General features: G+C 37.9%; 1 protein-coding gene across 1 annotated transcript in view; it reads right to left on the reverse strand.

The window, feature by feature from the left end:
- Positions 1 to 15,340, reverse strand: part of ak5 (adenylate kinase 5) — a 73,639-nt gene that overhangs the window by 43,225 nt on the left and 15,074 nt on the right. The window contains exon 6 of the mRNA XM_032531377.1: positions 5,269 to 5,460. Within this exon, the coding sequence (XP_032387268.1) occupies positions 5,269 to 5,460 (192 nt within the window). The remainder of the gene's footprint in view (positions 1 to 5,268; positions 5,461 to 15,340) is intronic.

Raw genomic sequence — 15,340 nt, forward strand, 5'->3', positions numbered from 1 at the left:
GAACAGACCATCATTTGTACATTATTGTCACTTTTCCTGCATAAAAATCTAAATTTGCTATGCCACTTGTCTAGCCGCCATTGTAAATAAGAACTTGTTCTTGATGACTTGTCTGTAAAAATAAAGGTGAAAAAAAAAAATCACAATAAATGTCCCAAATCCCAACCTTTGTCTATGGCTACAAAAAAAAAAAACACTGAGCGATTGTACGTCAGATATACCATTATAAAGCTGTGTTGGTTTATGCTTTTTTGAACGACAGTGTTAATCTGTCCTTTGTTCAGGATTTATCATTAGCTGCAGCAACTTAACGTCTCAATCTACGCACTAATTCCAATCATGGCAATCACAATAAGGAATTTGTGCTGGTGGTAGACAGACTATTGGAAATAAAAGCTGACCATGTGGATAAAGATCATACTTCATAGTCTTATTGGAAAGTTTTCTCTGCCTCCTGTTTTCAGTCTTGTGTTAGAAAAGTATTAGTCAAAATCATATTTAGGTAAAAGGAATAAAAATACTCACTCTTAAACACACACACAAACACTCATGTTTCTTAAAGTCCTATCATGCAATAAAACATACGTTGTTGTTTAGAAGCACAAGACACACTTCTCCAAGTGTTGGTGGAAACCAAGCAATCACTTTCAACTTCCTGTACCATCCTCCACACATCTACTGTTAATACCGTATAGATTTATAAAGATAAGTTTTTACTTGCATCATTTGTCCTGAGATGTTCTTTTAGACTGAGCCAACCTTTGTTGTCTTTTGTTGTAATTGCAAGGAGGATTAGACAAGCAAGAAGTAAGGGGGAGTGACGTGTTTCTAACTCGCTCGTCAATGCTGCAGTGATTCACAGGAGAGACAATCAATCAATCAATAAAATGTTACCGTCACAGGAGTGAGGACTGCAGAATTCTTTCATTCACAGGTTATGGGAGAGAAAAAATTATACCCAAGATGTTTATTACAAAAAACACACCCAATATATATACCTGTCAGGGATATTGGATGTTTAAAGAGCTTTAAATATTATTTTTTAATTTCTGTATTGTTTCTGTTGTTTATAAATTGTTTATCTAGCTGTCTATCTTTGAATAAGGTGTGATTGTGATTTGTACATTTCTGCCAGCATTAATGGAAAACAAAAACACCCCATAAAACACTTAATGTATGTATTGCAAAAACAACTGTAAAGTTTTTTTTTATTTTTCTCACCTGTTTTTTGTTGTTTTTTGGAGGTGACGTTGTTATCTAACTGAACAAATAATGGACGCACAACATCAAGATATCTTCAACAACCGGTGTAACATATGACATTTACAAAACTTTGACAGATTGCTAAACTCAACCAGTCGTCAAACATAAGCATACATTTTTTTCAGTTAATTTGATCAACAGAAGATTAATCTTTAAAATCTTTGATAATTAAGGTTAAAGGTGCTTTATTGGATTCACTTCTATTTTTAACTTCTAGTTTTGACTTCTAGTCAAAAAGCCATAAAATGTGAATATTCTCTTGTTGTCTTGTATTATCTGATGATGATTGTTTTTGGCTCAGACAAAGCAAGACACTCAAAGACAACATCCCAGGCTCTGGGAAATTGTGATGGACATATATTTCCATTTTCTGACATTTTATAGACAAAAGGATGAATTGATTGATTGAGAAAATAATAGTCATAATGATTTATGATACTATGCATAATAGTTGGAAAACTGGCTGGTCGTCTAGGCATGCCATATCATGCTAAGCTAACCTTAGTATAAGCAGTAGTAAGGGATGGTTAGCGTGAGTATTATCATTAGCATGTGGGCTTCCATCAATGAACACATGGTTTGTCTTTTCATTTCAGTTTATTTAAATACTAGTCGAAAGACTAGAAATCATACTTGGATAAATACAACACAAACACAATTAATTTCAAGTCATTTATTTTAGTTTCATTCACCTGTTCTCATTTCAAGCAGGGATCTGGGTCGAAATGGAAAACAGGAAGTGATAGAGTCTGGAGTAATTTCTAGAGGGGAAGACCTGGAATGGTCTAAGTGTCAGCCAGAACAGAGGGTTGTACAGACTGCATGGAGTCTGTTTTGAGAAGCTTGTTCAGTATGTAACATTTAATTTTTGATGTTATAGTTGATATATGGTGTATTCATGAAGCCAGAAATGTTTGGGAATGGGGAATTAACACAATGTTTTTTGATTGATTTCAAATTAACTTTGGTTGTGAGTTCATTCCTCCTCCTTCCACCAGGGGGCTGAACAATACAAAGATATTTGCCTAAAATTGGTGGAATTATGATTTAAATCAGAAACCATCTGATCAAAAATACCAGTAAAGAAGAGTACAAACTATTCAAATTGTGCATGTTGGAAACAGGTGAAGCATATACAGTTACATATAGAAGTGATATTTATGAACTGTGAAGAGACAAGAGAGCCAAGGGAAAGAGAGACCTGGACCAGAAAGCAATAAGCAGAATACAAAAAGGCAATATACATAAAGAAATAGGATATCACACAGGAGGAAATATTACAGGTTTCTGCGATAAAAGATTTGAATTGTGTAAATGCATCTGGAATCCCAGAGTCATTAAATGCATTTTTACTTTTACTCTTACAGCATTGACCACAGAAAGCTAAAGGGGGCACTCTGACTGCTCTGACTTTTGGAGGGCATCTGATAAGAGGAATAGTGTTAAAGCACTGTTAGAACTAGAAAGTAAAAAACACTGAAGCGAAGAATGTCACAGGATGGCCTGAGAAACCTGACTCCATTAAAATACCAATATAACAATGTTCTTTCCTCAGAAAGCTGAATTCAATTTATTGAGGGCAAGACAACATAGTTTTGAATCGGGAGACAAAGCAGGAAAATTACTCGCTAGATATTTAAAACAGAGGGAATTGGCTTTCACTCTGATCTGTAAAGGTAATTATCTACCTCTACTGATGAAAAATTTGTTCCTTTAAAGTGCAATTTGGGCTTCCCAAACTGACAGAAGAGCAAAGAGAACTCCTTGATGCTGGTTTAACTATAGAGGAAATTAAAGAGGTAATGGGGGCCCTGCCTGTGGGTAAGGCCTCAGGGCACAGGGCACGATGGCTTCACAGCAGAATTTTTGCAACTGAACTGGCTCCACTTCTGTTAGAGGTAAATATAGAGGCCCTGGAGAAAGGCACTCTGCCATCAACATTTAGGCAGGCTTTACTAACTTTGGTTCCTAAAAAAGGTAAAGACCCAGGAGACAGTAAGAATTACTGCCCAATCTCCCTAATGCAGTTAGACGTCAAGATTATTTCAAAAATGCCGGCAAATAGATTAAATTAGGTCATTGCTTCTCCAATTCATCCTGATCAGGTGGGGTTTATTAGGGGCAAAGCTTGTCAGACAATGTCAGGTGCCTCATTAACATTGCATGGTCTGTAGCTGATGGACAGTCCCCAATAGCTGCTATTTCCCTCTGTGCTGAAAAAGGCATTTGATATGGTAGAATGGGCTATGTGTTCAACATTTTGAAAATGTTTGGGTTTGGCAGCATTTTTGTGTAGCGAATTAAGATGTTGTATAAGCACCCAGATGGGTTCATTCTTGAATATTTTGCTCTTGGAAGGGGAACAAGACAGGGCTCACTTCTGTCTCCTTTGTTGTTTTGTTTTTATTTAGGGCATCTGATTATTTTAATTATTTCTAACTTGACTTTAGGTTGCCCCCAGACACCAATCTAATAGCATGCACAAACAAGTTTTTCACATTGGATTGGATTCAGTTTTCCCACTGCTGCCAGGAAGACAATCCTGCGCTGAGGCTCAGACAGAACAATAAGATTGAAGAGGCAGCCACGAGCCAATAGCTCTATCACCACCTGCCTCACACAAACCTAAGGGTACCTCAATGCCCCTCTGCACCAGAGCACACAATCTAATGAAGATCTCAGTGGTCTCCAATTAACACTCGGCTCTCTGTCCCAGCAGCAACATTCTGCGTTTCATCTCTCTAAACAATCAGGAGCTGCTGTCCTTTGGGTGTGTTAGGAATGATATTAAATATCTTTGATTATGTTAACATGATTATTGGCACACACATTTAGACATATTGTTAATACTGAATGATTCTACAAAACTGCAGATTATGTTAAATTACATTTTGGATTATTGATTACAAATTTATTTTGGGGGTATTTCCACCTTTTACTAGCTAGTTGATTGGGTAGAGACTGAAGAAGAAACAAGGGTAAAGAGAGAGCGGGATGATATGCATCAAAGTCCTCAGGCTTGAATTAGAGTCCGAATGTTGCAGTTAAATGTAATGTGTTTTTATCACTAGGCGACCAGGATATCATGATGAACAATTTGAAATAATTTGATTTCTACACTATATGCATAAGTCAACTAAAGTATAATGTGACAATAGTTGAAGGTCCAACGCGTACAGTGTACAACCTGCAGCATCACATACAACAACCCCAGATTCACTCTCGTTTTGGAACGAGCTTTGTCTGCTTGGCGTTCACCTCACTATAATTTGCATTTTACTACAGAGCTGCGTCCATCATTTGGGTAGCTTCCTTTTGGATGTGTGCTTGCACATGTTCAAGTTTTTGGGAGTTTAGGCCTAGCATAAGACTGGCAGCCATCCAATGGTGCAAACACCTAAAAATCCCACTGCTACTTTCCATCCCACATGATTCTAGTATAGCTGTTTGTCTGCACCAGGAAGTTAAATTCGGCCTCTGGCACGAAAGATAGGACACGTTCAATCTCACGGTTTCCGTGTTGAATGAAGTGTTTCATTGGAACGGTGTGAAACGGTGTGCAACTGCTTTGAGATATGTTTTCTCTTGTTTGGTGGGTGTGTCTCTTGTTTATTGACTATGTGACACAGGTGATAGATGATGCTTTATTCATCAATCAGCAGAGACGTGTCTGTAAACTTGTGGTAAAAAAAAGACAGAGCACTTGCGCACACAACAGGATGTTCAACCCACCCCCATTTCCGTTTAAAAAAACGTGTTACTATGTTTTGTCTGGGCTGAATGTGGCCCTGGACTTGCCAAACACCCCTCCACACTCTCACGTCCTGTCACCACTTCCTGTGTTACCACTGAAGGTTACAACTGGATGTAAATCATGCTCTGCAGAATCCTTCAATATGGCATTTAACAAAACAATAGGCTGCTTTAGGAAAATTAAACATGCATGTGCATGTATAATGTCTTTCCCTTTAATGCAAACACACACAGACGTTCCACACAACTTACCGTAACAATAAGGCCCATCTCCTGGAAGTATTTGACCAGAGGAATGGTGTTTTGTTTGAAGTTGGTCAGACGGCGGTCGATGGCCTTAGGGTTGTCGTCTGGTCGTCCCTGCTGCTCGGCTCGTTTCTGCAGCCTCTCCTTCAAACGGTGGTTAGTGCAGGCCAGGAACACCACCAGGTCTGGAGTGCAGATCTACCGAGAGGGAAAAAGACGTGTGAAAAATTACAGCTAAACTTTACCCACTCTTCATCTGACCCCGAGAAGGCTCGGTCTCAGAGCTGCAAACTGAAGAATCTCAATTTTCAAATTTAATGTACTCAGAGCAAAATGTCAAAACTGCAATTCCCACTAGAATAAAGACTTCAATCTTATTAACGTCTATAGAGATTGGATGGGGTTTTTTGTACAGCAGGTTTTGAATCTTTAAGCAAGTCCATCACCTGAATTTAACTGAATTGAATCAGTGCCAAGGAGATTTAAGGTTGAAGCCTTTGGAAATAACCTGCAGCTGCTAATTCCAGTGATGCAGTTTTAAAACAGGCGGGATAATGAGTCAAATAGGATGATGCTAAACATTATTAACTGCCACTTGCAGACAGATTTTCTTTCTTTTAACGAAGAGATTAAGATTGTAGAGGTTCACAGGAAAGTTTATTTTATGTAACATGAGTAACACCAAATGATACTATAGGTGTGATAACGTGTTCTACATATTTAGAGATCAGACGTGAAGAGTAACCAGTTACAAAGTGCAATTCAACAGCAAAAGATGCATCATTCCCAGATAAAAGTGAAAAAAAAAAGAGTGAAAAAAGCTGTGGTTACTCATTCAGTGGCTATTATTGCTCATACTTATTATTATTCTGCCTGTTTTTCGTCCCGGAACTAGTCACGGAGCGTTGCCAACACGTGCACACATAATACATCAAATGGTGTGTAATGATCGGGAATGGTGTGCTATGGCTTTTCAAAGAGGTTTGCTGCGCGGTTTTCAAGAAAGCGCCAAAAAACAGCAAAAAGATTCTCATAGACTTGAATGGGAAATCTTTGGGAAAAGTACTAAAAGTACTGTTTTTTAAATGGAGTGTGGTTGGTTTAGCGCTAGCTACGTCATAGCTGTTTCTGGGAAACAGAAAGGTCTTAATTAGATTTGGAAAAGGTCTATCTCTGAAGGGTTAAGGCACTTAACACTTCTATTAAGTTTTATTACTATTTGGATGTGCACCAAGTAGTAGGCACACTGTTAAAATTTCTGCTGAATTTTTTAGTTATTTATTGTTGCTATGGCTGCCACAACCATAAAACCTTACAGTAAGTGATGATTTGTTATCATATAAATTATTATTGTTTGGTTTTATTTTTTTGTTTTGTGTTTTACTTCCTGCTCTGCTGCACATACTTAATTTTGTCCTAAAACAACCAAGGTGTTAATTAAATACCCATGTTTGAAGCTATATCCTTTCATTTTTTTATCGTCACTATGACAATATGGAGCAACATCAGCATTCATTTGTAGCTGTTTTTCGGGCTACCTGTCATACATTACTATCCTCTACTTATGTTTTTGGCTCTTTAGCTGCTAAATGTTCCACTGGGTTCCCTAGTTACCAACGATGTTTGTCTGCTGTTTGTTGCTCAGCAGATCGTAGAATCAGTTTTAAGAGCTTTTTCTGGTGGACACTATGCTGTTGAGAGCAGTGAGACTTTAAATCAAAACCGTGGTTGCGGGCCATAAAACCAAAACAACAGGAGTCCAGTAATAGTTACTTCTGGGTTTTTCACTATGAGCAACCCCCTTCACACAACACATAGTATTTTGATCCATTGTTGGTATGAGAAGATTCATTAGTGCATTTTGTAAAAGATAATGTGCAATCAGGCATGTTTTTTTGTCTGAAACTCAAGTGAAAAGAGGCTCTCAAACTTCTGAAAAAATGCTCGTGTGTGGGGACTGTATGCATTTGTAACCAAGATAAAGTCAAAGGAACTGTAACTGCTGCATACCTATTAACAATCAAGTTCAGCTCAAATTACTGCATTCAGGAAACTATGTAATAACTACGAGAGGCATGTTGCCAATACATAATAGCAAGCAAATCAACAAAAGCTTTTATAATTTAAAGGAAAAGGTCAGGCAACAGCGCTGACTAAGGCCTGAGTAGTAGAGATTGAATTTGTGACACGACAATGAGCTTGACCGCTTCTCTTCTACAAAAAGTTCAATGCACAAAAACATTCCTTAGTAACCAACGAGTACATGGAGTAAACAAGCTGACATGTGCGCTGGCTATTTAAAGATCAGTGAAGGATGCTGTTCTCTAATGCAAAGCAGCATCAAAGGGAAATAACTCGGTTTCTATGGCTCTGAACTCTTAAGGTGAGGCGCCTCCAGTTTTTTTAGAAAGAGGAAATTCTGGTAATTACTCTCATCTTGAACTTGACAACTGGTCCTCCAGCTAACTGCCACCAGGAACTTCCCCTCTATAAGAAGCTTGAAGAGTGGTTTATTACTAATCATACTCTGTTGTTTGTTTTCCTGTTTGTTAGATGAATTGCACATTTGATCTGGCCCACCCCCAGAGCCCTGTTTTTTTCTCAGCATGTGCTGTTTATGCATTTGGTTTTGTAAATTAGATTCATAATATAAATAATTTAATATCTGCAGAAATGTATTCATATCACATGACATAAGAGCATCTATTTTCAGTTTTAATGCCGGCAGCGCTGTCACTGATGCTATCTCTCTTGCTCAAAGGCCAGGAAGCAAGTGGTAGGCTTCCTCTCCAACCAACACACACACGCACACGCACACGCACGCACACACACACACACATACACACACACACACACACACACACACACACACACACACAGGCAGATGTTGACCTGAAACACGTCGGCTAATACCCTTTTACGGATGTTCTGAGGAGATTTAAGCACTGAAATCCAGTGGCTTCCTGTTCTGCTGCAACCTCTTTTACAAAGCTAAATATAAGCTAGATGACACCGATACGGTCACTTGTAAAGTATAGACGTTGTACACTATTTACACACACAATCACTCATTTGGCTTATTGTGTTTGGTGGCAACTACTATGTAAAACCTTTCGTACCAAGTTTTGTATTTGGTTTGGTAAACAAGGCCTTGTATATGATAAGAGATAAAAACATTTTTCAAAACAGAAAACTTACTCCAGCTGTTCAAACTTAAGTTAATCATGAAGGACTCTTTCTTGGGATTTTGATCTTATTTATACTAGTTAAGACTACTGACCATGAAAAAAACAGATGATTTCAGGCATCAGTCCAGTGTTTGCCTTTGGTTCATCACATTCTGCCCTGCCTTTCTTTTCAAGATATTGTTTTTTTGGGCATTTTAGGCCTTTATTTTCATAGGACAGACGAAGACATGAAAGGGGAGAGAGAGGGGTAATGACAAGCAGTAAAGGGGCTGAAAGTCAGAGTTGAACCCACAACCACTGGGTTGAAGAGTAAATCTCTATATGGGCACATGCTCTACCAGGTGAGCTACCCAGGTGCCCCTGCTCTGCCTTTCTAAGCATGTGGAGCTGCTGACTTTCAGTCGCCTCCAAATGTCTCCATGAACCAAAGCATTCTAGGGTTGTTTCCTCTTCATCCGCCATCCAGCAGTTCTCATGTTGCATAAGTCCCTTTTATTTATGTATCCCAATATCATAATCACACATTTACTTCAAGAATCTTTACAATCTGTAGGCTTTCAGGACCCTCTCTTAGACCTTTGATTCAGATTATGAACCCAACAGATTCAGATAAAAAAAAAAACAGATTCTTCATTCTGTTTAAAAAATATTTGAATGGCATTCACCTTACTTGTCCAAACAGAACTAAAGCAAATGCATAATGAACATACATCTCTACATACTTGGACCCTAGGGGCATGTACTATGTGTAGTGTGTGGTTCAATGTAGCGCCAAAGTTTTTTTTTTAAATAATCACGCAGATTATTTTCTCAGTTAATTGTTTGAACAATTTTCCTGAAGCCATCCAGGGGACATCTTCAAATTGCTTCTATTGTCAAACCAACAGACAAAACCCCAAATATCTTTAATTTACTATATTACTGTACACACATAAGACAAAAAGCAGTACATCCTTACAATTAAGAAGTTGGAACTAATGTTTGGCATTTTTGCTGGAAAAATAACCTTTTATTAGCTACTTATCGATTATAAAAATTGTTGTTTACCTAAACATTGGCCTTATATTAAAAGATTATCCCTTTAACCACTAATCCAAATTTATATTCCATGTTAAAGTTATTTTAGTTAAACTTGGATCCATACATTTTTGTCCCAAAATCACCAGAAAAGCTTTTATCTGTGCTGCTAATAAAGGATAAACCTCGATCTTCAACTGTAGCCTTTTTTGGGTAAAAGTCACCTTTACACTCTTCATGCTTTTTAAAAGCAGAGCTTACGCTTGCTAAAAGAAGAATTACATAAGATTACTGTTTTTGCAACTTCCCCTTGTGAGCTTATAGAAATCCCAGTATGGCAGGAAGAGATAGATGAAACCATGCGCACTAGCAATATGCTGTAATTAATTTTTCTCAAAACGTGATGTTTAATTTCTTTTTGATGTTACAGAGGAATATGCAGAGAGAGTTTCAGTGTCATGGGGAACTAAAACTCTCCTCTGAAATTGTTATTGTTATAGGTTGCAAAACAGCCCCTTTTCCTCATTGGTTACAAAAGACAGAGTGTAGACAACAAATGTGTGTAAAATTAAGTAATTCAATGCAAAAGCCCTACAGCAGATAACAAAATCGTTATGGTTTTAACTTTTGACTGATGTTCAACTCTTGCATCTCTTAAGTTTAGGAGAATATGCTTGAGAGTACTTTTTTAAAGGCTGAGCCGTGTCTGCAGGTATTTCTTTCCAGGCTGCATTCAACAACCTTCACTAAAAACTTAGGGCAACATGTATGGATGTATGAACTTTGTCAACTGAGATAGTCTCTCCCCTGGACTGTAAAAGAAAAATGTTTCAAGATACTTAATAATCAAGAAACAAGATTTTGTAAAGCCTGAGAGACACTCAATTTACTGCCAAAAGTGGTCTAACCCCTGACATTACAAGGTTTTGGCATCTTTTTTGTCAAAGCATACACTCTTATTTTGTTCCTGAGCTGCACAAAAGGCACTTTAATCAATTAATTAAGCCAGTCACTTAATTCTATTGTGAATCCCTTGGTTTCTGCATCTGTGTATTATTGGCTGAGTGGTCATCAGCTCCCATCCATTCACCAACAACTGTATGAGCTGTTGCCAGGACACGGGTATACACAACTGTATACATGTTTTATCTACATGATTTCATGACCAGAGAACTTCCCCAGGTCCTTATCTAACCCCCGGGGCCCATTTGCAAACTCGTCATCAACCTTTTAGCAATCCTTTCGTGCAAAAATTTAAATAACATTGTGATAATAAAAAATCTATTCAGCTGAATCAAATTTCTGTGGTTATCTATTACAAAATGTAATTTACCAAATTATAAAATGAGAGAGGAAGCAACATATTAAGTTTGAGACTTTCAGGCTTCTTGAATGTTGAAATGCCTGTTAGTGAGTTTGTCACTATGTTTATTTTATTTTTTATTTACCGCCCCTGCTGATTTGGAGACACCAAAGGGAAGGTATCTTTAATCACATCTGTTCTGTTCCATGTTTGAAACAGGTGGAACTGCTGATAATAACCATAATAATAGCTCATCTGCGAGCTCAATCGATGAAGTGTGTGGCGCATGAATGTATGGGCATTGTTTGTTTAGAAATCCCTCTCTCTGCACACAAGGCAGCCACATATGTCATCTTGTTTCTTTGTTTGGGTTCCTTGTCCAGCTTTCAGACAGGGAACATGTAGTAGCTGGAGTCTGCTGTCAAGGTAGACATTTAGACAGCAGCAACCATATTACGAGTTATCATTATGCCGCGTCTTTGGCCTCTTTACAAGAAGAGGGACAGAATGTTACAAATACTGGAGAGACAAGAGAATTTAATGAGGACATGAGAGAGGGTTGGCTGTCGAAATTGGTTAGTGTGATGAGCAAAAGAACCCAAGCACAATGTCGTTTCCTGTATGCTGTGCAACAAGTCAGGTGTGCTTGGAGGACTCAGTAGAAGACTATTTTTAATACAAAAATGCACAAATGTAGAGGAACTCAATAGTAATTTGTAATCTAAAAATAAATTAAAGGAACAGAATAATGTACATATTAATCACCCATAAGTTACATTTAAAACTGGTGTTGACATGTAATTTTGACACGTGGTGCCAAAATTATAGGTCCCTCTTAAGTTTCCTTGAATTTAGCGTGGGACATTCCTCCTTACCAGCATTATGGTCATCATCATATCATCATCATCATATGGGAAAGCTTTCAAATCTGACCCACTGTTGTGGTCTGCTACGTCCCCCCCATCCTGTGTGTTGTTTCTCCCTTTACTCTGTGTCTGTCTGTCTTTGTATGAGGGGGCGTGGCCACTCATATCTGCTCCGTCACCTGCACAGCATTCATACCCGGGCTGACCACCTCTTCAGCATCAGATTGTTAAATGCCCTGTATTTTATATAGCGCTTTTCTAGTCTTAAAGACTACTCAAAGTGCTTTTACATAGTACAGGAACCATTCACCATTCACACACATTCATACACTGTGGCCGAGGCTGCCGTAGAAGGGGCCACCTGCTCATCCGATAAACACTCACACACATTTACACTCCGATGGCGCAGCATCGGGGGCAACTTAGGGTTCAGTGTCTTGCCCAAGGACACTTTGACACGGGACTGCAGGAACGACCAACCTTCCAATTAGCAGGCAACCGCTCTACCACTGAGTCACAGCCGCCCCACAATCGTTACATACACCTTTGTGGTAACTTGGCTCTGTAGTTGAGATTGTTGTCTCGTGTTTATCTTTGTGGATTTCTCGTAGTAACCCTTGTTCTTTGTGCTTCCTCCCACCTGCTTTGCCCGGATTTCACAGTGAATCGACCAGTGCTTCAATTTTCGCCCTGGCAGGATATCATCTATGAACATTAAAACAACCTGAACTTCATTCTGACTCCTGTGTTGTATCTCTGAGTTCTGGGTCACACTAACATCATAACACCCACACTAATGCATTTTAGCAGCTTGTTAAGAGAGACACTGTAGACCCACCACACCTAATTAATTAAAGAAAACCTAATTACATAAACATTGCTGCAAAAGTTTAAAAAATGTATGCACAAAGAAAACAACATTTAATTAAAAACAGCATGTTAATGCTAGTCTCCATCAAATCAATGTAGGTGGAGATGTACTTTTCCTACCCTATGTACAGTAGGTTACTTTGGAGCTGCTATCCAAGCAACTTTTACTTGTATTTATTAGTCCTCGTACTGTTACAGTTGTGTTCCAGTTGGACTATCTTTAGAACTTGTATGTATTTATGTGTCTTGTATGTTTTTACTGCACACCTCTACCTAAAATAGGACTCATCCTAATTGATTAATTCACACAATTTTTTAAAAGTCAATTAAAACCTTAACTCCAACCACTGAATAGATATTCCCAAAGCAAATTAAAAAGCATGTTCATGTTGAATCTCACTGGCTACAGTGTGCATGTTATGTTTATGTATTATGTGTGCATGAATGATCTTCTGTAGAGATGCACCAATACAACTTTTACTCTATTCCTATTCCTAACCCTGTTTTATATTTAGGTGTATGTGTCTTATTTTTCTACATATGTCTGTGTACAGTAGTATGTGATTAAAATGTGTTTCCCTCTGTGCATTTAGATATTTATGTGATTCCATGTGTGTAAATATGTTTGTGTGACTTTACATATGTGCGTGCATGCACTTATATATATTAATTTATAGATCTATATGATGTTGTGCGAGCTTGTCTATACTTGTGTGCATGTTTGTTTTTAACAACATATGTAATTGAATGTGTGCATACATAATTGGGTGTGAAATAAGAAAAACAATACTGTTTAACTGACAGAGATTGCCTTTTTGCATTGTTTGATAACATAACTGACTGGAGCATCAAGTTAATTGCCTATGCCTGCCTACAAGCCAATCACATGTGTTAACTGGAAAAATGACGAGATAAAGCGATATGCGACTTTCACTAAATGTACCTCCAGGAGAGCCCCATCTGGTTTTCCCTGCAGGATCCCACAAACACATTTAATCACCATTCAGAGCCGCAGTTTGTAAACTGTTTGGTATTTGCTCTATTACAATGCTTCCTTAAGTGACAAAAACACATGTTGTTCAATGGATTGTGTCAGAGAAACAAACACATAGATGGGTTTACACTCTTTATATTTGCAATATATGGATCTGCACTCTTTATACTTGCAATATATTTGCAAATTTGCAATTTATTTGCTTTCCTCGTTTGTACTACAACTGCTGCACAACAATTTGGTTCTGTCTTATCTTAGCTTATCTTAGCTTATTTTAGCTTATCTAAGCTTATCTTCTCTTATTGTATCTTATTGTATCTTATCTTATCAGAGCTTATCTTGGCTTAGCTTATTTTAGCTAGTCCCTCAGGAATTGTGTGTTGCAAGAATCAATGGAAATTCAACCAATCTGTTGACTTTTGTAATAATATAAAATAATGATTAAAATCAGACCAACTTTTACAAGCAAAAGTTTTAAAAAGGGTATGTTTCTCCAGAATCTATTTTCTCAGGCAACACTTGTCTTGCCGCCTATACAGTGAGGTTCGAAAGTTTGGGCACCACAGGTAAAAATGTGTATAAATGTGTATAAAGAAGCCAAGAAAAGATGGAAAAATCTCCAAAAGGCATCAAATGACAGATTAGACATTTGTTTTATGTCACAAAAAGTTAGATTTTATTTCCATCATTTACACTTTCAAAATAACAGAAAACAAAAAAATGGTGTCTGGAAAAGTTTGGCCACCTTGGAGAGTTTATAGCATGCACCGCCCCCTTTGGAAAGATGAGACCTGACAGCGTCATGGATTGTTCTCACTCATCGCCTGGAAAGACCAGGTGATGTCAATCTTAAGGTTTTAAATGCCCAGCCTCATCTGACCTTGCCCCAACAATCAGCACCATGGCTTCTTCTAAGCAGTTGTCTAGAAAACTGAAACTGAAAACAGTTGACGCTCACAAAGCAGGAGAAGGCTATAAGAAGATAGCAAAGGGTTTTCAGATGCCAATATCTTCTGTTTGGATTGTCATTAAGAAATGGCAGTCATCAGGAACAGTGGAAGTTAAAGCAAGAGCTGGAAGACCAAGAAAATTTCAGACAGAACAGCTCGCAGGATTGTGAGAAATCATGCTTTGGGGTTGTATTGCAGGCAGTGGCACAGGGAACATTTCACGAGTAGAAGGAAAAATGGATTCAAGGAAATTTCAGCAAATTTTAGACACTGACCATCTGTCAACTGCCATCTGTGAAAAAGCTGAAGTTAAAGAGAGGATGGCTTCTACAAATGGATAATGATCCTAAAAACACCTCAAAATCCACGGTGGATTACATCAAGAGGCGTAAACTGAAGGTTTTGCCGTGGCCTTCACAATTTTCTGACCTCAACTCTACAAGATATTAACTCTGCAGGGGGCCAAACATTTGCAGATGCCATTTTTTTGTTTTCTTTTATTTTGAAAGTGTAAATGATGGAAATAAAATCTAACTTTTTTGTGGCACATTATACGAATGTCTAATCTGTCCTTTGATGCATTTTGGAGATTGATCCATCTTTTCTTGGCTTCTTTATGCACATTAATACAACTTTTTAACTGGGGTGCCCAAACTTTCAAACCCCACTGTATCTAATATCTTCTTTGTTTAAAACTAAGCATTTAATTCATGGAGCTGTGCTTCACAGCGAGGATGAAAGCCCTATGGTCACCTTACAGACTGAATTCTCCCTAGTTAACTGCACATGCTAGACAGAACAGCCCAGAAACAGGTCTTTCCTAAATTTCTAAACTCGTTTTACTTTTTCTGAAACGTATATTTTCTTAAAACCTAATTTTTCACATCTTA

This window comes from Etheostoma spectabile, chromosome 12, assembly GCF_008692095.1.
Source record: "Etheostoma spectabile isolate EspeVRDwgs_2016 chromosome 12, UIUC_Espe_1.0, whole genome shotgun sequence".
In the NCBI taxonomy this organism is placed as follows: Eukaryota; Metazoa; Chordata; class Actinopteri; order Perciformes; family Percidae; genus Etheostoma; species Etheostoma spectabile.